The sequence below is a fragment of the Apostichopus japonicus genome, chromosome 8, assembly GCF_037975245.1.
Source record: "Apostichopus japonicus isolate 1M-3 chromosome 8, ASM3797524v1, whole genome shotgun sequence".
Lineage (NCBI taxonomy): Eukaryota > Metazoa > Echinodermata > Holothuroidea > Aspidochirotida > Stichopodidae > Apostichopus > Apostichopus japonicus.
Genome location: NC_092568.1, coordinates 16159641 through 16181173, shown reverse-complemented (window position 1 = coordinate 16181173; position 21533 = coordinate 16159641). Strand labels below are relative to the sequence as shown.

Here is a 21533-nt window from a genome sequence, read left to right as displayed (position 1 = left end):
AAAGATGACATTATTAACAGTAGTCCTATGTGTAGTTTCTTCTAATTGCATGTTAAATATACTGACAAGAATCCCTTTATAGCAAATAAGGCAACATAAGCAACTTGTTTGATCTCTTAAGAGGATAATTAAGCTGGAAAACAAAAACCAGACAGAGTATATGCATTTGGTCAAGAACATAATTTCAGGTCCATTCTGAGTGTTCACAGATTTCTCTGCCAATTTTTCTATCAAACTACAAACATCGTGGATTTGGTTGAGTAAAATCACAACCGTGAACTTCCCAGAATCAATTTGGCTCACTTTTCTCCTTCCTACTGAAGTAGCCCCACGGTGACTACCACCCTGAAAAATCTGGGGGCCCTCTACCGAAGACAAGGGAAGTACGAGGCAGCCGAAATATTAGAAGAATGTGCACAAAAATCCCGAAAGAATGTAAGTATCTGTGGCTCTGGGGGAAAATAACAAAACTTAGCTGGGTGCATATTATCCAGAGCAGCTCTAGCAGTATTAATAGCAATGTACACAATTCCATTTTGCCTTTACCATCCTTTTGTACTTGTGTCTGTCTCTTTGCTTTTCATTGTGATTTAAACGTTGTCCAATATTTGTCTGTTTATCACTTTAAACTTTCAAAAGGTTGCATTGCTGAGGTTTTTCATTTATGTCCCAACATGTCCACTTTTTCCTTGCTGGGATCAAATGGTGATGGGATTTTTTTTTTGTGCTCTCCCTCTCTTTCAATACTTTCTTTCTCTTTAAGTTGACTATTAAAGTCTCTGGGAATAAGAAATTTGAAATACAGAGCAAAAATAAAAAGTTTTGACTTTCATGATAATGCTCATTTGTAGGGATTTGATTTACTGTAGTGTACCCCTCCTGTTTTATCATCCAGCCTGTAGATGTAGTCAGAGAAACTAAGGTCAGAGAGCTCCTCGGACAAGATCTCTCCACGGACGTATCCCGCACAGAAGCACTTGCCAAAGAACGACAGCGAGATCACCGTCGTAGCAGTAGCAACAGGCACAGTAGCGCCGAGAGCGTATCTTATGAAAGGGGGGACTTAGGTGGGGGCGATGATGTGAGTATCGGCGTCCAATGGAGAGGGGTGAGTTACATGAGCAATTCAATTCATTGACCTTTGACCCTGGGAATGCTGCAGGTGAAGCTTACACGGTGGCAAAATAAACAGAAGAACTGAAACTAATCAGCTTAGTTGTTGAATTGCGGTAAAACTAAGCTGGTTAGACTTCAAAGTTTGCTTCAATTACTGCTGTGGTTTTACATAACTTTTAATTGTACAGTGCAAAAATGTTTGGTTCCTCAGAAACTGAGACAACTCAAGCAAGGGGGGTGGGACTGGGGTCGGGAAGGGGTTGGGGTGAGCGAAAAGGCTACATTCCTTTCTAGTTGTGTCCACGTGTTTCTTTGAAGGGGCTGACTGAGCTATGTAATCCATTATAATATGTGGTTTTATATAGCCTAACACAATAGGCAACATACTCTCTCTTTATAGTATTAACATCACCGTATACCACTTGATGTACTAACCACTGAGCTTTGCTTTAACCATCATGCCCAAATCTAGCAATATATACATATATATATATATATATATATATTTCTAACATGGTGCTTCCAGTAACATGTATGGGATGACATGATGGATTAATGACAAACTATTAACACATTCAAGTAGATGGGATTGTATCTTATTGCAGATATGCTTGTCACACTGCCATGTATCTATTCTTCCCAGTGTTTGCACCTACCAGCCCTGTCCTCCATCTATCAGTTTGTGACTTAAAACCTCTGGTGGGGAGGCTAAAGACAATCAAAACGTCTATATAATCAGAATGTGATCAATGGTCCCACAACAAACAAATACACGTAGAGAATATGTCGTAAGAAGTGTTCTCTCAACTGATGGTAAACAATACGTCTAATTAAAGCACACGTTAACAAACGTCGACCTATTCCAAGAACTTGTGAAAAACTTCAATAGTCCGCCTCAAGCAATGAGCTGTGACTGTGTTTTTGGACCATGTCCCTATTGGTCTTATGCTTGATGAAGTTCACGATTAGGATTGACATTGCAACTCTAACAGGATTCACATTCAGTCAGCAAAGGTATGAATTTGTTTTTTTCGTTGATATCCAAATAAAGAAAAATATGCTTTTAGTTTGCTCTTAGTTTGCAGCATCATCACAACCGGTTTTGGCAGAAAAAATGCTCACTTGAAAAATTCTCATAGTTTTTATTTGTCTTTATTGCAAAGTATGGGTCAAAGTAATTAAAATTGCTACCAAAGTGACTTCTATTTTATTAATTTTGTTGCTTTCAAACACAAAAGCATGAGACAATTCACTAAAACTGATTTTTTTTCTCCTGCTTGTGATAAATTTATGTCGGGAAAAAAAAAGGGGGAAAAATTTTGCGAAGTTTATATACTCTAGCTCCGAAACAGTTTATCGGACCAACCCCAAGGAAGGAACCAGTTAAGTCCTGTAAATAATAAATGTGTAGCGTCGAACTGCAGCAGGTTTGAAATTTACAAACATTGATGCTGCATCCTTGGTAGTTTACCTGCACCAATAACAAGAGACAGCTCTGAAAACTGAAGTTCTAGGGAAAGGGGTTTGTATGAACCAAATTTTAAAAAGCAGCACTGACTAAAATATCAGTTCTTATTCAAGAAAATGTACATTGGTGATCGAGATAATTTACTTTTGGCAAACAAATACACACAGCAAAAGTTGTTTTATATTTCTTTTTGATTTTCCAAACTGTTCTGATTTTCCAGTTCTAATGAGTGCTTCTTGTTTGTTTGGGTTTTTGTTTCTCAGTGTGGGACTACTTTTCTTCACCGATCTTTCTCCTGCCACACTTCCATCATCTGAAGGGTCATTAAAATTGCTCATGTACTCACATTCCTTTTCTTGTTTGTTGTAAATGGTGCACCGATTTGCCTGCATATTCATGTGATGACGTAGATTGAGGTGATGCCCGAGTAACCCGTCATGTATTTGATTGGACATATGGTAGTGGGTAGTTTTAATATTATCATAACCAAAACCTTGAAATGCCATATTTACATGCATGGATTCTGTGTAACTACAAAGGTTGTTGCAATCAACTGTGGTGATTTTATTTTTTCTACTTATTACTGTTGTTTTTCAGATGGTAGGTATTTTCCTTTGATTTTTGTCAATTTTAAGTGATAATTCAAAACTATCACTCTTTTTCAGCTCATTCACACTTCATCATCATCACTTCAAGCCACTTTGCATGTAACAAAAGATCATTTCTTTTCCAAATCTGCCTTCACAAATAGCAAAGAATTTTTGTTTTTCATTTTTTTGGGGGGTGGGGGGTGCAAAAATAGCTCAAACATGGTCAATCCTCCATGGCTCCATCTTCCTAAACTGTTTTTCTGAGTGTTTGTTGTTGTTGTGCAGAAAGTTTTAACTTGTTGTTACTGTCTTGTACATATATCCTACCTAGACTGCTTGTTGTTTGTATCTGTATCCTAACACAACATATATGTATGTGTGCTATAGGTACCTCTTTGTATAGCCTATCCATACCTCTGATGGGGGAATTGTCAAGCACTATACATCATTCAATTGGTATGAAGCCAATGTGTTGGCTTTCATGCATTAAGAGTACATTTTTCTCCATTCCATTGATCTGTTGATGCATTTGCAGATTGAAAAGAGACGGTATCTCTCCATATACAGCTGCCTCATTCTGTCATATATCTGATGATATTTTCCTGGAGAAATTTATAAATATTGCATTTTACCAGTTAATATTGTATCGTCTGAGGGCATGAGAATTCTAAATGGGTGGTGTTTTAATTGGTTTTGACTATCTGGGAAATAACATATTAGGTCTCCTTTAGACTGTGCAAGGTATGTTTTTTTCCCCCTTAAAACCGTTTCATTCAGTATTTTCAATTTGAAAGCTAGCCGAACAGAGCCACGGGAGATAATTTTCAGTATCCTTGGAGGTTATTACATGACATGGTATCATCACTTTCATTCAGAAAGGGTCAAAACAATTCGATCAGTCTGGAATGACTTTTGAGTTGATTCTGAGATGTTTTTTTTTTGCTCCTTGATTTATATATTTCTCTCATATCTGACATCTATCAGTGCCATATCATACATCTCAAATACATAAGACTCTCACATCCATTCATCATTACCTCATGTTTTTGTAGGTAGTATTTATATGACCTCATTACCCACATACCTGGAAAGTGTCTGAAATTTGAAAATACCTCTGCATGGAAGGAGATGCATAGGTTAAGGTTCAGAGAGCTAAAAATCTATCATAGTATATGAATCTAGCGGACAGACAGGTGAGCCGAGGGTCTCAAAACTGCTTTTTATCCCTCTGCCGCTCACACTGACATTATCCTGAAAAAGTATGAATCATTTCTCGAAACATGAACAGTGTCTTTTGATGTCCAGACCATATTAAGCTGTTTCAATAGGACCAGAACTACATCTTTTCTAAGAGGTTTCAGGTCATTGAAATCACATCGAGTGTTAGTTTTGCAGTGAAACAGTTTTGAGTTTTGACCTTTCCTATTGAGGAGCCAAATGGACTAGGGCTTTTGAGATACTCGACTGCAGTCAGCGTAGCAAACATGTTTCAACACCTTCGATAAATCTAGCTTATATCATGTAATTTGAAATAGCGCCACCATATTTATTATTCAAAGTGTTTGGAAATACCCCTTGGTTTGTTGTTTAAATAATACTGTGATGAATTTAAGATAAATCTAGATTATATAAATAAATTTTAAATAGCGCCACCATATTTATTATTCATAGTGTTTGGAAATACCCCTTCTCATCCCTCCTTCCTTTTTTTTTTTTTTTTTTGGACAAATAATGTAACATTCATGGAGATTTTATTCTTAATCCTCAACTTGGTTAGATAACTCAGCAAGCAAACTACAGTTGCTACCTTGATATATGATTGATTTTACAGTACAGAAGGAAGTTTTGGGCCAATCTTATCATTCTGGTCAGTTGTTTTATTTTTAATTACAAATATTTCCACATCAAACAGTTATTTAGGTTTTAAGGTGACATTAGGGTAGATAAAACCCAGCTTAACAGTTAGCTTTCCTTTACACAGATCTATGTTTGGCATATTTGTAAAATAGAATGAGGTATAGAGTGTGTGGCTTGCCAGAATCCAACTAATCAAATGTTCTAGTGTAGGTTAATCTTTCAGAGTAGCTGTCAAGAGAAAATGCTAATCCAGCTTCAATGTTAATTGCTTGTACTAATCTGGGGAATCCTTAAGAAGAGGGAGGACGGGGTGGAGAAGGCAGGTCAGGTTGTGGAGTTGGTGGAGATTTAGTAGCACCATGGTGGAGATATCTGAACCTGTTGTAATGTCAAGTATGCAGCATGCAGTTTTAATATGCACATTGGTTTATCTTGAGAGTACATTAAAGTTGGCATCACTAGCAGATATATCAGTCAATTCTGGGTCTTAAAAGTATTCAGTTTGGTAATCCAGGATGATTTAATAGATATCACCATGGCAACCAGTAGTTCTTACCATGTTCATAGCAATATACTGCATACTTGAACTTTGTGCCCACTTGTTCATGCGTGGCTGAGAGACCACTCTGTTGTTGTTGTTTTTCGGTTACTTGCAGTAGGCAAGCAAGTAACCTATGCAGTCAAGTTGATTTGTATGTGTTTGACTGTGTGTGTATGTGATGCCCTAGCTTGTAAACATGATATCTCAAGATAGGTAGCATCTGGCATGTACCATTCAAAGGGGATGTCCTTCTGACCAATAAATACCACAGTAAGCTGAAGTCAGTTTATCAATTTTCACCACTTGAACAACATGTCAACCATTATCTGATCATCTAAGAATGTAGAGACAGAAATTGTCACAATATTTTTGTACTGCTAGAAAGTGGGATGTCCATTATGGTTGCAGACTTCATCATGTGTTAGCCACTTCTGACAAATCTGACAAATTTGACTAAACTGCTATGATCTCTAGGAGGGAATAAACTGGTGACCATAAACTTATTAGGTAACGTAGGAGAAATGTACAAAGTTGTATGCATTGGTAAACCTGTGATGTAAAGACATTCAAGTACTAAGCATACTCCAAATGTTAAGGACTTTACAATCAGTGATAATTTTGGCGTATCATGTGTTTATTGAATTCATCATAGTTACCAGTTGCATTTATTGAGTTATGAATGGTTTCATAGATATAGGCCTGTTTGTTTGAACTACAGGAAGTTCTTAAGTCAGTGGTAAATGTGATGACAATATAATCTCTGGTACCACTAGAGGTGAAACAATTTCAGGAAATTGTGTGACTGACAGGGATATTTAGTGGTCGTGGGAATATCAAGAAAAATCACAAGACAGACCCTTTTTACCTCTCCATATAAAATTAGCATATTTATAGAGTAAAATCTGGCACATCGTTTGTGGTTAGTTTGTTCCGGTGGTAAGTAATAGTTATGGTATACATTCTTTTCCACAGTTTTTCCTGAAAATGCACTTTCTCACCTTTTGGAGGTAGCTTAAATACTGAATACTGTATTAGATGCTTTCCAGGGGATTACAAAAAGAGAAAGGACTGGCAGTTTTTGGTTATAAAGGCGTAAAAAAGCAAAATAAAAAGGAAGAAGAAATGGTTGCAATGGTAGAATAAGCTCTGAATTTTCTCTGCTGTGTCATTGTTAGATAATACTCAATGTAAATAAGATTAGATGAACAGTTATCATAAGTAATTTCGTCTCAAAGCCTATTTCTGGTAATATTGTCTTTTGATTCTGGTCGTAGATAGAGCCAGATAAGCCAACATCATCTTTTAGACTGCTAGAAAGATAAAAAAAGTCACCTTAAACTAAAGAACCGTGTTGGCAAATTTGTTGTCACATATAAAGAAGTAAACTTGTGTCATTTGATAACTCTCAGTGCCTAGCATTCATTTGCGAAGTATAAGTCTCGGGGATAGAGGGCATCCCAGCTACGTTTAGATTCTCACCATTCATACTTTGATGTTAAGTTTGGTGTAAGTTCATTTTAGCCAGTTATTAAAGTCTGTTGTTAAAGTCAGGTTGTTTTAGACATGTCATTATCTGCATCACTCTGTGTTAGTGCAGCATGCATGCATTGCCATTCCTTCAAAACTGCGATATTTAAAGTTGTGCAAGTTAACCACAAACTCTTAGCCCATTATTCCCTTTCTGTTAACCCTACTCTCTAACAAGTTTTGGGGTGATCGTGGCTCAGGATGGCACATGCGCAAGAAGAAATTGCACTCCGCAGCAAACTGTAGACCACATCATAGCATTATTCAGCTCATGAAATGATTTTGAAAGTTCATGTTGGGTGTTATTAGCATCTGTGCCTAGCATACCTTGCGGTTTGGATTCCAGCCAAGCCAGGGATGACACAACCCTGTTGCCTGCACCCAACAAAGGAAGAAATTGTTTGCTTTGGACAACCTAATTTGAAAATAATTTTGAAGCACACTTTCAAGGACAAAGGGCGTTTGGTTCAACAAAAGGTTGCTGACTATAACTAGAATTTCATAGATGCTTGTTCTATACTGAAAGGCAATCTTCCGTTAATATGTGGGCTGAAATATCTTTGAACTTTAAGCTTTCATGTAGATTTGGAGAGAAATTCTACTAGATTTTTGACCCATAAAATCATACAGAGATTTGGTTCATACCACAGAGAAGTTTCTTTGTCTTACCCACTTGAGGGAGACAAATGTCTTACCCATTTGAGGGAGACAAATGTCTTACCCATTTGAGGGAGACAAATGTCTTTCCCATTTGAGCGAGACATATGTCTTTCCCATTTGAGCGAGACAAATGTCTTCCCATTTGAGCGAGACAAATGTCTTTCCCATTTGAGCAAGACAAATGTCTTCCCATTTGAGTGAGACAAATGTCTTTCCCATTTGAGCGAGACATATGTCTTTCTCATTTGAGCGAGACAAATGTCTTTCCCATTTGAGCGAGACAAATGTCTTTCCCATTTGAGTGAGACAAATGTCTCCCATTTGAGCGAGGACAAATGTCTTTCCCCTTTTGAGCGAGACAAATTAGTTGATAGTGAAATTTATACTCTTTTGTTTGTATAGCAAATCTACAAATATAGTCAGGGCAGGGGTAGGATCTTGAATACAGGGGGGGGGGATTAGAAGAAATGTAGCCGTATAATCTCAATCCAAGTCGTAAGTGGCACAGAACATGCCCATGCCTTCTTGGTCCGAAGAAGGTAGCCAAGACCATTACAAATTCTCTGCTGTAATAAACCTTATGCTATGTAACCTAAGCTGAATTCAGCCATGTACTTTTTTAGCCACCGGACATAAACCACTAAGTAATGCATGACCTGTGCGTAAGGATAAGTATGCGGATGTATACAGGGTTCGATAGTCATCTCCACTAAAGTAACATTTAAAGTAGAGTGTATCTGAACCCCGAACAAAATAGCTAACGTATTTTTTCGGCTAACCAAATTGAGATAAGTATAGGAAGATTCCATCTTTGAGTGCTTCCTTCCTAGAGGTATCGCTGAATCATTAATTTCTATAAACTGCTGGTCACTGTTGGATCATATTATCTGCAAGATGTAAAGTAAAGATTAAAGACATGGTACTATTAAAAGGTAACATTACTACCAAAACAGGATATGTTACTGGGGTTAGGTTTAGTTCTGTTGGTCATAAATGGCACAGGGCATCATGTGGCCGGTAAATGCATTGTTGAAACATTTAGGAATTTACATAAGCATTACATACTTACTAAGGATGTAGGTAGAAACATAATACAAGTGAGAAAAAAAGGTCAGTCCCAAACCAGACAACTGCTTACATTACAAGTAGTTGATGAGATAACTATAATTCTGCCCAGAAGAGAATTGTTGCCTTCTGCTTTCTTTATTCATTCTTCAGGGTGTGGGAAAGGGGGGGGGGAGTGTCATAACCACCTATTCAATTGACGTTAGTATATGTTACAACTTCATTAGTGTACGGTACATCTGAAATCCACAAAAGTTTCAATAATTTATCCCATATTGAAATTTCTTGGGAATTTTGTACTCTCTTGTGTTGTACTTTAATTCTTAGAGCGGTCGTGTCCGAGTTATGTATATGCATATTCCAAACTAGAACCTGTGGCTAGTGCTATTAATCCAAATGACTGTTACCTTTCTGTTATTAATTCTGTTATTGATTCTGTTATCGATTCTCTCAGTAGTTGGTACTTAGTGGCCATGTTTTTGCAATCGACTTTTCTTCCTTCCACTCTGGCCTTGTGTCATTGGTAATTTTAAAGTAGATGCAAATTATTCACTTGATCTTGGTAGAGGTAATGTAAGCAGTAACGGTAGTTAGTTTCATCGTAGTTTCATGTTAGATACCAAATAAAGTATCACTTTTTTTCACATTGGTGAATTGTTGTTCACAGTTGGTCATATTCGTCACTCACTCTCTCTCTCTCTTAATAGCTTCTCTAGGGTTTCTGTAAAATAGTAGATTCCTCGTGTTTTTCCCTTTAGTTTTATGAATCCTCTTCTTTGTTTTTTTGTTTCTTCCCTTCTTTTTTGGTGATTTTCTTCCTTAGATTTAAATATAAGAGATTGTTGTGGTTTCTTGAAGTTTGCATGTTGGGTGCAGTGCACGGCAGTGATATGTTAATAGCAAGGACAAGCACAGGGTGTAACGCATCACCCTTTACGTGACCTTCCGTCGCAGGACCTGTGAATTCTCCCTTTTCTGTTTTTCATGCATCACGTTTGCTCATTAAGAAGTGTGTAGTGAGCTGTTCCTTCTAAAAAACCTGATTTTATTTGTGTTTAAACACTAAAAGCTGTCATAACATGTGAGAGTCACTGCTTACGGGCTGGCAACCGATCAAAAGGCATGCACGCTGTTCATATATATATTGTGCTTGTTTCGATGAGTTTTGTATCACAAGATCGCCCTCTCTGACTATGTATTCCCATTCAAGCATTCCCTCAGTCCACTTCCATCCATACCCAAACTATTCCAAGTTTTTGAGTTAAATTATGATTTTTTTTTTTTTTTTTGTCTTTTTACCTTGTGTGCCTGCATTTCTTGCATGTGTTTGCATCTTTCCCATCTCTCAATTTTCCCCACACTCTCATCAGAACGAGGAAGGCAAATTGCGAAGAAGCGGGTCACTATCTAAACTGCGGGCATCCGTCCGGCGGAGCAGCACCAAATTACTCAACAGACTCAAAGGAAGGGAAGCAGAGGAGGATGGCGGGTAGGCTCATAGCTCTCTTTCCTTCATTTAATTCGGCAAAGATAAGCTCGTACAGTAAACTAAGACACTTCACGAGAGGGGCAGACTTGGTAGTACCAATGCAAAACCAAGGAACCAAGCCTGCACATTGTCCCAGTAGGGAAATAAAGAGAAATACTTGAGTTGCAAAGCCATCGTCAAGTATCACACCAAACAAAATTACTACATGGAAATGAAACGTGCATCCCTCGTAAACTCAGCTTTTTTACCATAATTTCTATATGGCAATAAACAATTACACTAGAAAGTAATAGCTGTTTTTTTTTACTTATTATTATATTTTTATTTTTTATTACCTACAAAATGCTCTGTTTGAAACCATCTTCTCTTGTGCAGGAGGTACCTATTTTTCTGCCCATAGCTCGGTGATTCAAAGTTCACTTTTTTAGACTCCCATGACAATGCTACTGCATCTACTCCAACTTTGACAGGTTGAATCTTTCACCAAAATATTGTCCTAAAAGTATGAATAGTTATTACATATCTGCAAAGAGTGTCATTGTATGGACAGCATATAATCAGGACAGAATCGCAACAATCTACTCCTGGTTCCCTGATTTATTCCTAAAGTCATCCAGCTCCGAGGGTACGAGCGAAAAGACAGTTATTGTGAAAAAGTCTAAAGTTTTTGTAAATTTATTCTTTTCCTTTCCTTCTAATGCAAACAACTTCTTTACTCAAAGATAGGCTTGAGGCTATTAATTCCATTTTCCTGCAGCTCTGATCATATCATCATCCTCCCTTTATTAACTTGGTGGTTGCAATTATTAATGGAACCCAAGCCATTTGAGAGTGCAGTCTTAAATGTTAGCCATTAATGCAAGTAAATACTAATCTAACCATCAGGGTGTCTTTTTTTTTTTTTCTTTCTTCTTTCTGTCTATCTCTCTTGCTTTTGCTCTCTTTGTGGAGTACATGAAAATATTGTCCGAAACAGATGTCACCAAAATGCTGTTGTTGTTTTTAAAATAAACTTGAAATAGTGAGATATAATTGCCATTGAAAAGGTTCAGGTGAGCCTAATATGTCTGAAGTAGTGTAGCCCAACTATGTCGTAGAGGTACCGTTGGGCAGTGAATTGGTTTTATCTTGACCTAATATGTCTGAAGTAGTGTGGCCCAACTGTGTCATAGAGTTACTGTTGGGCAGTGAATAAGTTTTATGTGGACCGAAATATGTCTGAAGAGTAGTGCGGCCCAACTATGTCTTAGAGGTACTGTTTGACAATGAATAGGTTTTAGCTGGACCTAACATGTCTGGTGTAGTGTGTCAATATTTTGTACAGTACTGCTATCATTAGAAAGGTTTTAGGTGGATGTAAATATATCTGAAGTAGTCTATGTATTAAGTTCTGTTATCATTGAATCGTTTGGGGTGGACGTAACAAAGCTGAAGTAGTGTAGCTCTGCTATGTGAGATGCATTCTGCACTAAGATATCTGAAGTAGTGTTGCTCTGCTATGTGAGATGCATTCTGCACTAAGATATCTGAAGTAGTGTTGCTCTGCTATGTGGGATGCATTCTGCACTAAGATACCTGAAGTAGTGTTGCTCTGCTATGTGAGATGCATTCTGCACTAAGATACCTGAAGTAGTGTTGCTCTGCTATGTGAGATGCATTCTGCACTAAGATACCTGAAGTAGTGTTGCTCTGCTATGTGAGATGCATTCTGCACTAAGATACCTGAAGTAGTGTTGCTCTGCTATGTGAGATGCATTCTGCACTAAGATATCTGAAGTAGTGTTGCTCTGCTATGTGGGATGCATTCTGCACTAAGATACCTGAAGTAGTGTTGCTCTGCTATGTGAGATGCATTCTGCACTAAGATATCTGAAGTAGTGTTGCTCTGCTATGTGGGATGCATTCTGCACTAAGATACCTGAAGTAGTGTTGCTCTGCTATGTGGGATGCATTCTGCACTAAGATACCTGAAGTAGTGTTGCTCTGCTATGTGAGATGCATTCTGCACTAAGATACCTGAAGTAGTGTTGCTCTGCTATGTGAGATGCATTCTGCACTAAGATACCTGAAGTAGTGTTGCTCTGCTATGTGGGATGCATTCTGCACTAAGATACCTGAAGTAGTGTTGCTCTGCTATGTGAGATGCATTCTGCACTATTACCTGAAGTAGTGTTGCTCTGCTATGTGGGATGCATTCTGCACTAAGATACCTGAAGTAGTGTTGCTCTGCTATGTGGGATGCATTCTGCACTAAGATACCTGAAGTAGTGTAGCTCTGCTATGTGGGATGCATTCTGCACTAAGATACCTGAAGTAGTGTAGCTCTGCTATGTGATGTGCATTCTGCACTAAGATACCTGAAGTAGTGTTGCTCTGCTATGTGAGATGCATTCTGCACTAAGATACCTGAAGTAGTGTTGCTCTGCTATGTGAGATGCATTCTGCACTAAGATACCTGAAGTAGTGTTGCTCTGCTATGTGGGATGCATTCTGCACTAAGATACCTGAAGTAGTGTAGCTCTGCTATGTGGGATGCATTCTGCACTAAGATACCTGAAGTAGTGTAGCTCTGCTATGTGGGATGCATTCTGCACTAAGATACCTGAAGTAGTGTTGCTCTGCTATGTGGGATGCATTCTGCACTAAGATACCTGAAGTAGTGTTGCTCTGCTATGTGAGATGCATTCTGCACTAAGATACCTGAAGTAGTGTTGCTCTGCTATGTGGGATGCATTCTGCACTAAGATACCTGAAGTAGTGTAGCTCTGCTATGTGGGATGCATTCTGCACTAAGATACCTGAAGTAGTGTAGCTCTGCTATGTGGGATGCATTCTGCACTAAGATACCTGAAGTAGTGTAGCTCTGCTATGTGAGATGCATTCTGCACTAAGATACCTGAAGTAGTGTTGCTCTGCTATGTGAGATGCATTCTGCACTAAGATACCTGAAGTAGTGTAGCTCTGCTATGTGATGTGCATTCTGCACTAAGATACCTGAAGTAGTGTTGCTCTGCTATGTGAGGTGCATTCTGCACTAAGATACCTGAAGTAGTGTTGCTCTGCTATGTGGGATGCATTCTGCACTAAGATACCTGAAGTAGTGTTGCTCTGCTATGTGGGATGCATTAATGTAAGGTACTGCTTTCATTGAAAAGGATTTAGTTGGACTTGATAGACATGAAGTAGTGTGACCTACAATGTAAGATACAGTAAGGCAACGAAAAGGTTTTAGGTGGACATAAATATATCTGAAGTAGTGGGACCATACAATGTTGGATACAGTTAGGCAACGAAAAGGTTTTAGGTGGAGGTAAATATATATGAAGTAGTGTGACCCTACAATGTAAGGTACAGTTAGGCTACTAAAAGGTTTTAGGTGGACGTAAATATATCTGAAGTAGTGTGACCCTACAATGGAAAGTACAGTTAGGCAACGAAAAGGTTTTAGGTGGACGTAAATATATCTGAAGTAGTGTGACTATATTATGTATTAAGTACAGTTGGCAGTGAAAAAGATATTAGGGGAACCAATCTTCCTGAGTTATTACTAGCTCTACTATGTAAAGTTCAGTTGGCATTGAAAAAGGTTTGATGTGAAAACAGGTATTCCTGAAAATCAACCATTGTAGTGGAAGATCAAGTGTGTTTAAGAAAAACTAATAGAAAGTCAAACCAAATGTCCTTAATGGCCCATGATTACCCATATTGTCAGCAGTTATTGATCAAACCTGTATTTGCTGAAAGCTTACAGCAAGGCCTGGCCATCTGCTGCTGCAGGTTCCTATTATTCTTCAAATTGATTATAATAAGGCTGTATTTAACAATTCTTGAATGTAAGAGGTGAGATTATTTAACATAGCTGATGTATCATATATATTTTGAATTGGGTGTATTTACAGAGGCTCTCTGCATAATAAGTGTCATTAGTTTAAGGGATTAGTAGTTGAGAACATGTACATAGTTGTTTGGCGATTCTGTTTGGCAAGGGGGTGGGATGGGGGCTGAGGGGCTTGCCTAAAAATCACATATATGTCAACCATGCAATATCTGTCCCTAATGCACCACAGTGGACACAAGCACCTGATATCTCAACTGTGGCTCTGTCCAAGGTTGTCTTGTACACCCCCACCCATCGATAGAAGAAATGAGATATAATGTGCTTGAGATTGATTCATTATGACTATCACCGCAGCTCACCCAAAAATCAATTATCGTATTCAGTTGGTCTTCTTATATAGCAAGCTTCATATATGATGCTTTCCTGTTTCAGCCATTAACTCTGACATCCCTTTCATACCAAAAAAAAAAACACATTGCTAATGTCATACATTATGTTGCGTTGAAAATTGCTTGGCTGTATAATGAAGGCCCTGTGATTGAACTTCTGCTCTAGAAAAATCAATATCTACCCTGTCAAATTGAAAAGTGAAACCATATCTGACAACTTATTTCCTTGATTGTCATTAACAATGTATCATAAAAAAGGGAGTTGAATTCATGTGGTAAAGAAATGCAAACAATTTTTGCTGTTACTAAAGCAAATACCTGCCACTGATCAAGTAATACAAGTGGATCTGGCTTAACATGACAAACATGAAAGCATAATAAGGTTAAAGATAGATCTACCACTTCCCAAATAGCTTAGAGGTAAGCCTGATGAGGATTTGGATTAGCCTGATGAACACCACATGGTTCTTACAAGTTAAAGGGATGATCTTCCTGATATCCATGTGTAGAAAACATTTTTGGTGGATTCGGTTTAGCCCGGTGAACATCACAAGGTTCTCCCAAGTTAAAGGGAGATTTGCCAATGGCCATGTGTAATATACGTTTTGGTTGACTCGGTTAAGCCTGATAAACACCTAATATGGATCTTCAAAATTTCTATTCAAGGTGGATTGAAGCAGCTGATTGGTTGCATTTCTCTGCATTCCAACAAGCAAGACATGAGCAAGGTGTATGATGTTAGTTAGTTTACATCAGATGTTGAATTCCTCCAGAAAAATAAATCATGGCTACTTTTCACTTGTGAGGCCTATAGCACCTTCAGTGCAGTTCATATATGAGGAAAGGGCCTACTTTGCATTTAACAGTCGGGACTACGGTAGTACAGTCATGTGTGTACAACTGACAGAGCTTATGAACCAGCTAAATTAGGTCATGTTTAGACAAGGATGAAAACATACATTATGACATTCATGTTAAAACATTGTAGTAGTTAACACAAGCAAATTTGTTGGTAAATGGATTAAGGTATATGTATCATTGTAGCATTAATGAATTGCAACCGAGTTGTTTAAGGTTTGTCAGTTTCAGTGGTTTAGCCCAGCACACATATCTGTGAATTGTCAAGGTTCTTGACTGGCCCTATGCTAGGAGATTGGAACAAATATAAGCTATCGACGCATAAAATATGACAGTGCTGGATATGAACTTGTATGACATGAACTGATCAGATCAGATTAAGGGATTAGCCTTTACAGACAATGACTTCTTGACGGTAGCTGTCTGTACTTTTATGCTTCGAGTTGAGTGATTTGGAGAATTGTCTGTACTCTGTATGCTTTATATACAGCCTCACATCAAACCCCACACAGAGTTCTTGTGAACAAAGTTATGGAATATTTTGAGTGGATTACTTTGATTTGAGTTAATTTTCAATATGCTTTTAGGAAGTCTTTGTGTTCCTTTTTTAAGATTGTTATTTTTGCTATTTTACTTCACTTGCTTGTATACTAGATTTGAACTGAGTGGAATGTGTACAGGTTTCCCAGGGGGTGTCCTATGATACAAACAGCTCAATTCCTACAAAAGCTAGCAGACATTCCACACTGCTGTGTCTCTCCCTTCAGATAATTAGTGCAGCTTAGGGGGGGGGGGTCTTGGGTGGCTTGAAAAGGTTGCTGCAGTAGCATGCCGTTATTACTATTATTATTACAATGGACTCCACTTTGTTGTACAGCTATTGTCCAAACATAATACAAATATATATGGTTTACCTTATGTATATATGTGTGTGTGTGTTTGTCTAGGAACACAGTATTACAATCACAGATGCATTTCTGTAGTGTTTAATATACTCTTTGTTGAATATGATTGTGCCTAGATCAGATGTTTCCCTTGTACCTACCACTATCTTTGCAAAATTTCTACCCTTTACTACTGTTAGTCTTTAGCCAGCAAAATTTGGTTCTTCTGCATTCATTCTATTAGCAATAAGGAAATTGGACACAAAAAGAATTGATTACAAATTTCATGAGGTATGAGAATTCCTAATGTTGAAAATCTCTCGATATTTAATGATTGAATGTCAAGAAGTTTTCACATTAAGTATTCCATACCTTATGAAACTGTGCATAAATTCATATTGATTGAATCTAAAAATAAAACCATTTATATACATATTAAGAGATCTTCAGTATGTGTTGCTTTATCATCCACAAAAGCTCATCACAAAAATTCAACTTTGCTTAAAAAAAAATACAACCAATGTTGTGTAAAGTTACCTGTTATTCTCAAAGAAAAGTATGTAAACAGTGGAAAGTTTTGAAGAAATGCAAGAGAGTATCTAGTTTAAAAGCTTAGGTGTTAATTTCTTGATTTGGTCATGACATTCTCTTGGAAGTAGTTTTTGTCTAGAATTAATGAGTATTCCCTGAGTTTCAAATACTTATAATCTTCTGAAGGAATTGAATAGAATTCATTCGTTCGTTCATGACAGGAAGATGTGGCAACCATACTTAATGTACTGAATGAGTTTTAACTTAAAAAGTCACCAGGCACTCTGAAATTTCTTCCCAAAGGTCTTACATTTTTGATGGGTTGATGGATATGGTCAAAACTGGGTGAGTTAGACGTCCCCAGAGAAAGCTTTTGGTGTTACCTCCTTCTCCCACGATACCTGCTTGTCTCCTTTCAAGCTGTGTGGATTTTTTTATTTTTTTTATTATTATTTTATTTTTTTCCCTGTTTGAGTGTCATTTCTTGCTTACTTTTTGTTCAACCGTCAATTTTGCATTTTTGTGTGTTGTATTGTAATTGTTGAGTGCACCCTGAGTTTCAACTGTTTCTTCTTCATTTTGTAGACATCTGCTTAAACTTGTTGTGGTTTATTATTTAATAGCTTCATGTTTGGGAATGAACCTTCTACTAACTCTAGACCTAGTCACATAATTATGCTGGTGATCTATAAAAAACAAAATAGAGGGCAACAACTTATTACCGTCATTTCATACTTTTGCCAATTTTACCATCTCTGTTGACGAAAGCAGGATGTACATTACTTCCCAATGACTGAGATTACTTCACTCTTGAGTTCTGTTAGTAATCATTGCACAATATAAATCCTGCTGGGCTGGGCAGGTATTGTGCAATATTTACCACTTTGAAGTCTGTCTTTGTAAGTCTTGTTCTGCAGCAACCTTTTCAATGAGTCATCATAGTTACTACAGTTCCATAGCAACAATGACTATTGTTGACATGGTATTTATCATGAGTATATACACCTTATGACAAAATAGCAATTTGTTTGACATACAATAAGCAGTTTTTGTTTGTTTGATTTACATCAAAGGTTCTACCACAGGCAATCATGCATATCACAGAGTTGTAGGTATATATATATATATATATATATATATATATATATATATATATATATATATATATACACATACATATATATTTATATATATATATATATATATATGTATATATATATATTTATATTTATACATATTTATATATTTATACATATTTATATATATTTATACATATTTATATATATTTATTTATTTACATATATACTGTACATATGTTGGGATGGCTGGAAGATGGGGGGTTGAGAACAAATTGTCAATATATATTAATTGTTACATAATTTTCAGCTCACACTTTGTGAGAGGAGCTTGTCCTTACCAACAACTGCCACATGTCCCAGCATGAATATAGTGGCAAATTAAGTTAATAGGATAGGAATGATCTATGAACATTATTTAACTCTCCCACTGGTTAATTTAAAACTTAACACAAAGAAACTGTAATGAACTACTTTTGTTAGGCCAAGGATTGCTGGCCTGTAGCCCCCTAGCAAGTGTTGTGCACTGCCAGTCAATGTACAAAACATATGTTCACCATCCTATATCATTGTACACATCCCAAGATTATTTCTGCACAGTTGATTTCAAAACAGTTTCCTCAACTTTACTGGTTCAAATGATGCAAATATGAGGTCTTTCTTTCATCTCTTTGTGGGATAATGTTTGTGAAGAGCAACTTTAATTTACAAGTCACAATGACATTATGTTTGCTCTGATCAGAACTAATTTAGCTAAATTTGCCAAGTATAAATCATTGTCTGTTATTAAATAGTTTGTCTTTTGTTAAGGAAAGGAGTGAGTGACCTTTAATTGTGAAGTATTTTATAAAGTATTTCATAACTTGAATAGATCATTCACTGTTGAAACTTAGTTCCATCAAAAGAACTATGTCCCTCCATAACTGTCAGTCACCTACAAGAGAGGTGTATATGTCAACTATGGCAGTACTGTAGTAGTAGCTGCTACATCCCTGCACACTTCAATACCATGGTGCTATACAGGAAAAGAAATAAAACAGTACATTTCTGTATGTCGTCAACATTTTTGAAACAAAAAAAATGAAGTATGACTCATGAACTAAGATAGCAATTGGTCAAAGTTGGAGAATCTCCTAGCTTCTTCATTTATTTATATTTTTTTTATTTCTGCAAAGCTAAAATCAGTAAGTAACTAAATTATTCATTTAGTTTTTAAAATGTCATGGTCCAGATATTCTTCTTTATTAGCATTAAGCAAGTTGGAAGTCCGAAAGTTTGGAAGTTTTACTTCAGTATTTGAAATGCAATGTGGCTTTAGCTAGACTAATGAGCTTTGGTGTCATAGAATTCGTAGTATGGCAATGGCTAACAGATTTATCAAACCCGAATCTTCAAACAGCTGTCAGGCTGTAAAAAAAGCTGGCTGCCAGCATAGGCCTGGTTTCGTATTTCAATAGTTCAATATTCATGAATAATTGAAGTCTGAAAATTGCAAAGATGCTACGTTAAATTTCTACATAGTTCACTGTTGCTTAGATTGCGGACTCTGTTAACATCAACTCAATGCTAAAAGCAAGTTACGACATCTCTTGCATATATATGCTGGTAGGGAAATTGTTACAGTCATTTGGAATTATGTTCTAATGCTTACAGTATATGGTACTCGATTGTCACACTTCAAAGCACCAGTAATGACAGTAGGAATAGGTCTTTTTGTGTAATATAGGAACAGGATAGAGGAACTATTCCTCTACGGGGCTTTGAAATGTGGTATATGAAATGCGAGTACCATAGAGTTTGTCTCAACTGGGTAATTGTGAGCAATTGTTATTGCTACTGGTAAGGGGAAAAGTACAACAAAATATAGCAGGAAGTTACATTCTAAGCTAAATTGGTAATTGCCTGAAAGGTTGTTTGTGTATTAGATTTAGTGCAATACTAGGTACATGTTAAAGCAGCAAGCTGTATGAATATGGTTGGGAAGGAGGAAGAAGAGGGAGTAGAGATTAGGAAATAAATAAAAGAAAAAAAGAAGAGATGTTTTTTGTGTCAGATATGTGGGGATATTGGCAAAATAACCAGAGCGTCCACACATGACTTAGCTCTGGATTAATGCATGTAGGTGCTGGCTCTACAATGGTGGTGTCTTTAGTGCAAAACATTGGTCTCTCGCACCCTATTTAATGCTAGAGACTTTGGTGTTGTACATCTTTATATAAATGGTTGCAGCTATACTACATAGGTATCACATGGATATGAGTAACAGATATTCACCTTAAATTCCCTGACATTGGACCAATCTGAATCTTGTTTTGATATGACAAATGTGTTTCGGAGTTATCATTTTTTTTTTCCAGGATACATTTTTAAGCAAATTATTCAAAGCAAAACTGATTACTATTAATTTCAATAAGCATGCAGTTGATCAAACTATAAAGACGGAAGGGACATAGCTATATTCACCTACTGAATATTCAGTGATCAGGAACGCACAATTCCATTTGATCTTTTAAGTGATATTTGATTACCGCGACACTTTCTCCCTCACTATTAATATTAATCTGTTACAAAAGGTACATTTTCCAACCTTTAAATTTGTGTTCATTATTTGCGTAGCCAGCTGACAAGTACATACTGAAGGGCCAATGAATTGCATTGCTATGAACGAATTTGAAAGTTAACCAAAAACAACTAAAAATATCTGAGCATTTAAAAACTAGAATACATATGCTTACACAATCAGGCTTAGAATTTCACAATTTTTAACATTTGCTATAAGATGCCAGTGCTTGAGAAATCTGCTGACCAAAGTCCAGTTCTCACTTTCCTATTCCTGCATTGCAACACACAGGTTATTACTGTACCGGGTAATATTTGCTAAAACCAGCAGTATTACTACAGGGCTTACTTTAGGTACGGAAATCGTGCCAATTCTTTGGCCGACGCTTGTCGACTGACCTACTGTGTGTTGATGTTCTTAGGGTCTACTAGCAGAAAACTGCCAGTGTAATTATAGCCAGTAAATAGCCCTGATTTTGAGACCTGACAATAAAAAACATTGATCTTCCGTCACCTCTCAACCCAGACAGAGAAATGTTTAGCCCTTTGGTCTACTTCTTCTGAACCGTTTCTGATTTGAGTAATCATCATCCGTATTTTTCTCCCTCACCTGTGGTTGTTCCTCCAGAAATTATCAAATAACAAATATAAAAAAATAAAAACACTGTAACACTTTGAAAACAATTTGAGAAAGTAACACAAAAAAAAGCTTCATTGGGAACTGTCATGGATCCTAGCAAGGAAGGGAATTACATTATGTACCAATATTCAATTACCTAACACAGGAAGTATCTTAGTTGAACTCTACAAGTTTCGTTCTGGTTTGTAAATTCTGCAACTCTTTGAAGTAAAGGGAAGTGGGAGGAGGGTCTTTGAAATATTGAAGTGTTGCCATATAATGTGAATGTTGACTTGAATGATGTTTGAATTCTTCCTCTGTCCGCGTGTGACAATACCTCTTAAAAGTTGTGGGTTAATTAGGCGCAAAACCAGACAAAATGTGCTAAAATGGACATTATTCTTCAGTTTCTTCTATATTGAGAAGATAACATATCTGTAATGATGGGTACACTTATAAATGAAAT

At 36.9% G+C, this 21533-nt stretch overlaps 1 protein-coding gene across 13 annotated transcripts in view; it reads left to right on the top strand.

The window, feature by feature from the left end:
- Nucleotides 1-21533, top strand: part of LOC139970709 (kinesin light chain-like) — a 76232-nt gene that overhangs the window by 37615 nt on the left and 17084 nt on the right. For 4 of the 13 annotated variants that reach the window (XM_071976628.1, XM_071976619.1, XM_071976625.1 and 1 more), the window contains exons 12-15: nt 321-435; nt 896-1108; nt 10195-10313; nt 17117-17158. In XM_071976628.1, the coding sequence (XP_071832729.1) occupies nt 321-435; nt 896-1108; nt 10195-10313; nt 17117-17158 (489 nt within the window). Of the gene's footprint in view, nt 1-320; nt 436-895; nt 1109-10194; nt 10314-17116; nt 17163-21533 lie in introns of those variants that run through there. The other 9 variants (XM_071976630.1, XM_071976631.1, XM_071976621.1 and 6 more) reach the window with 8 other exon arrangements.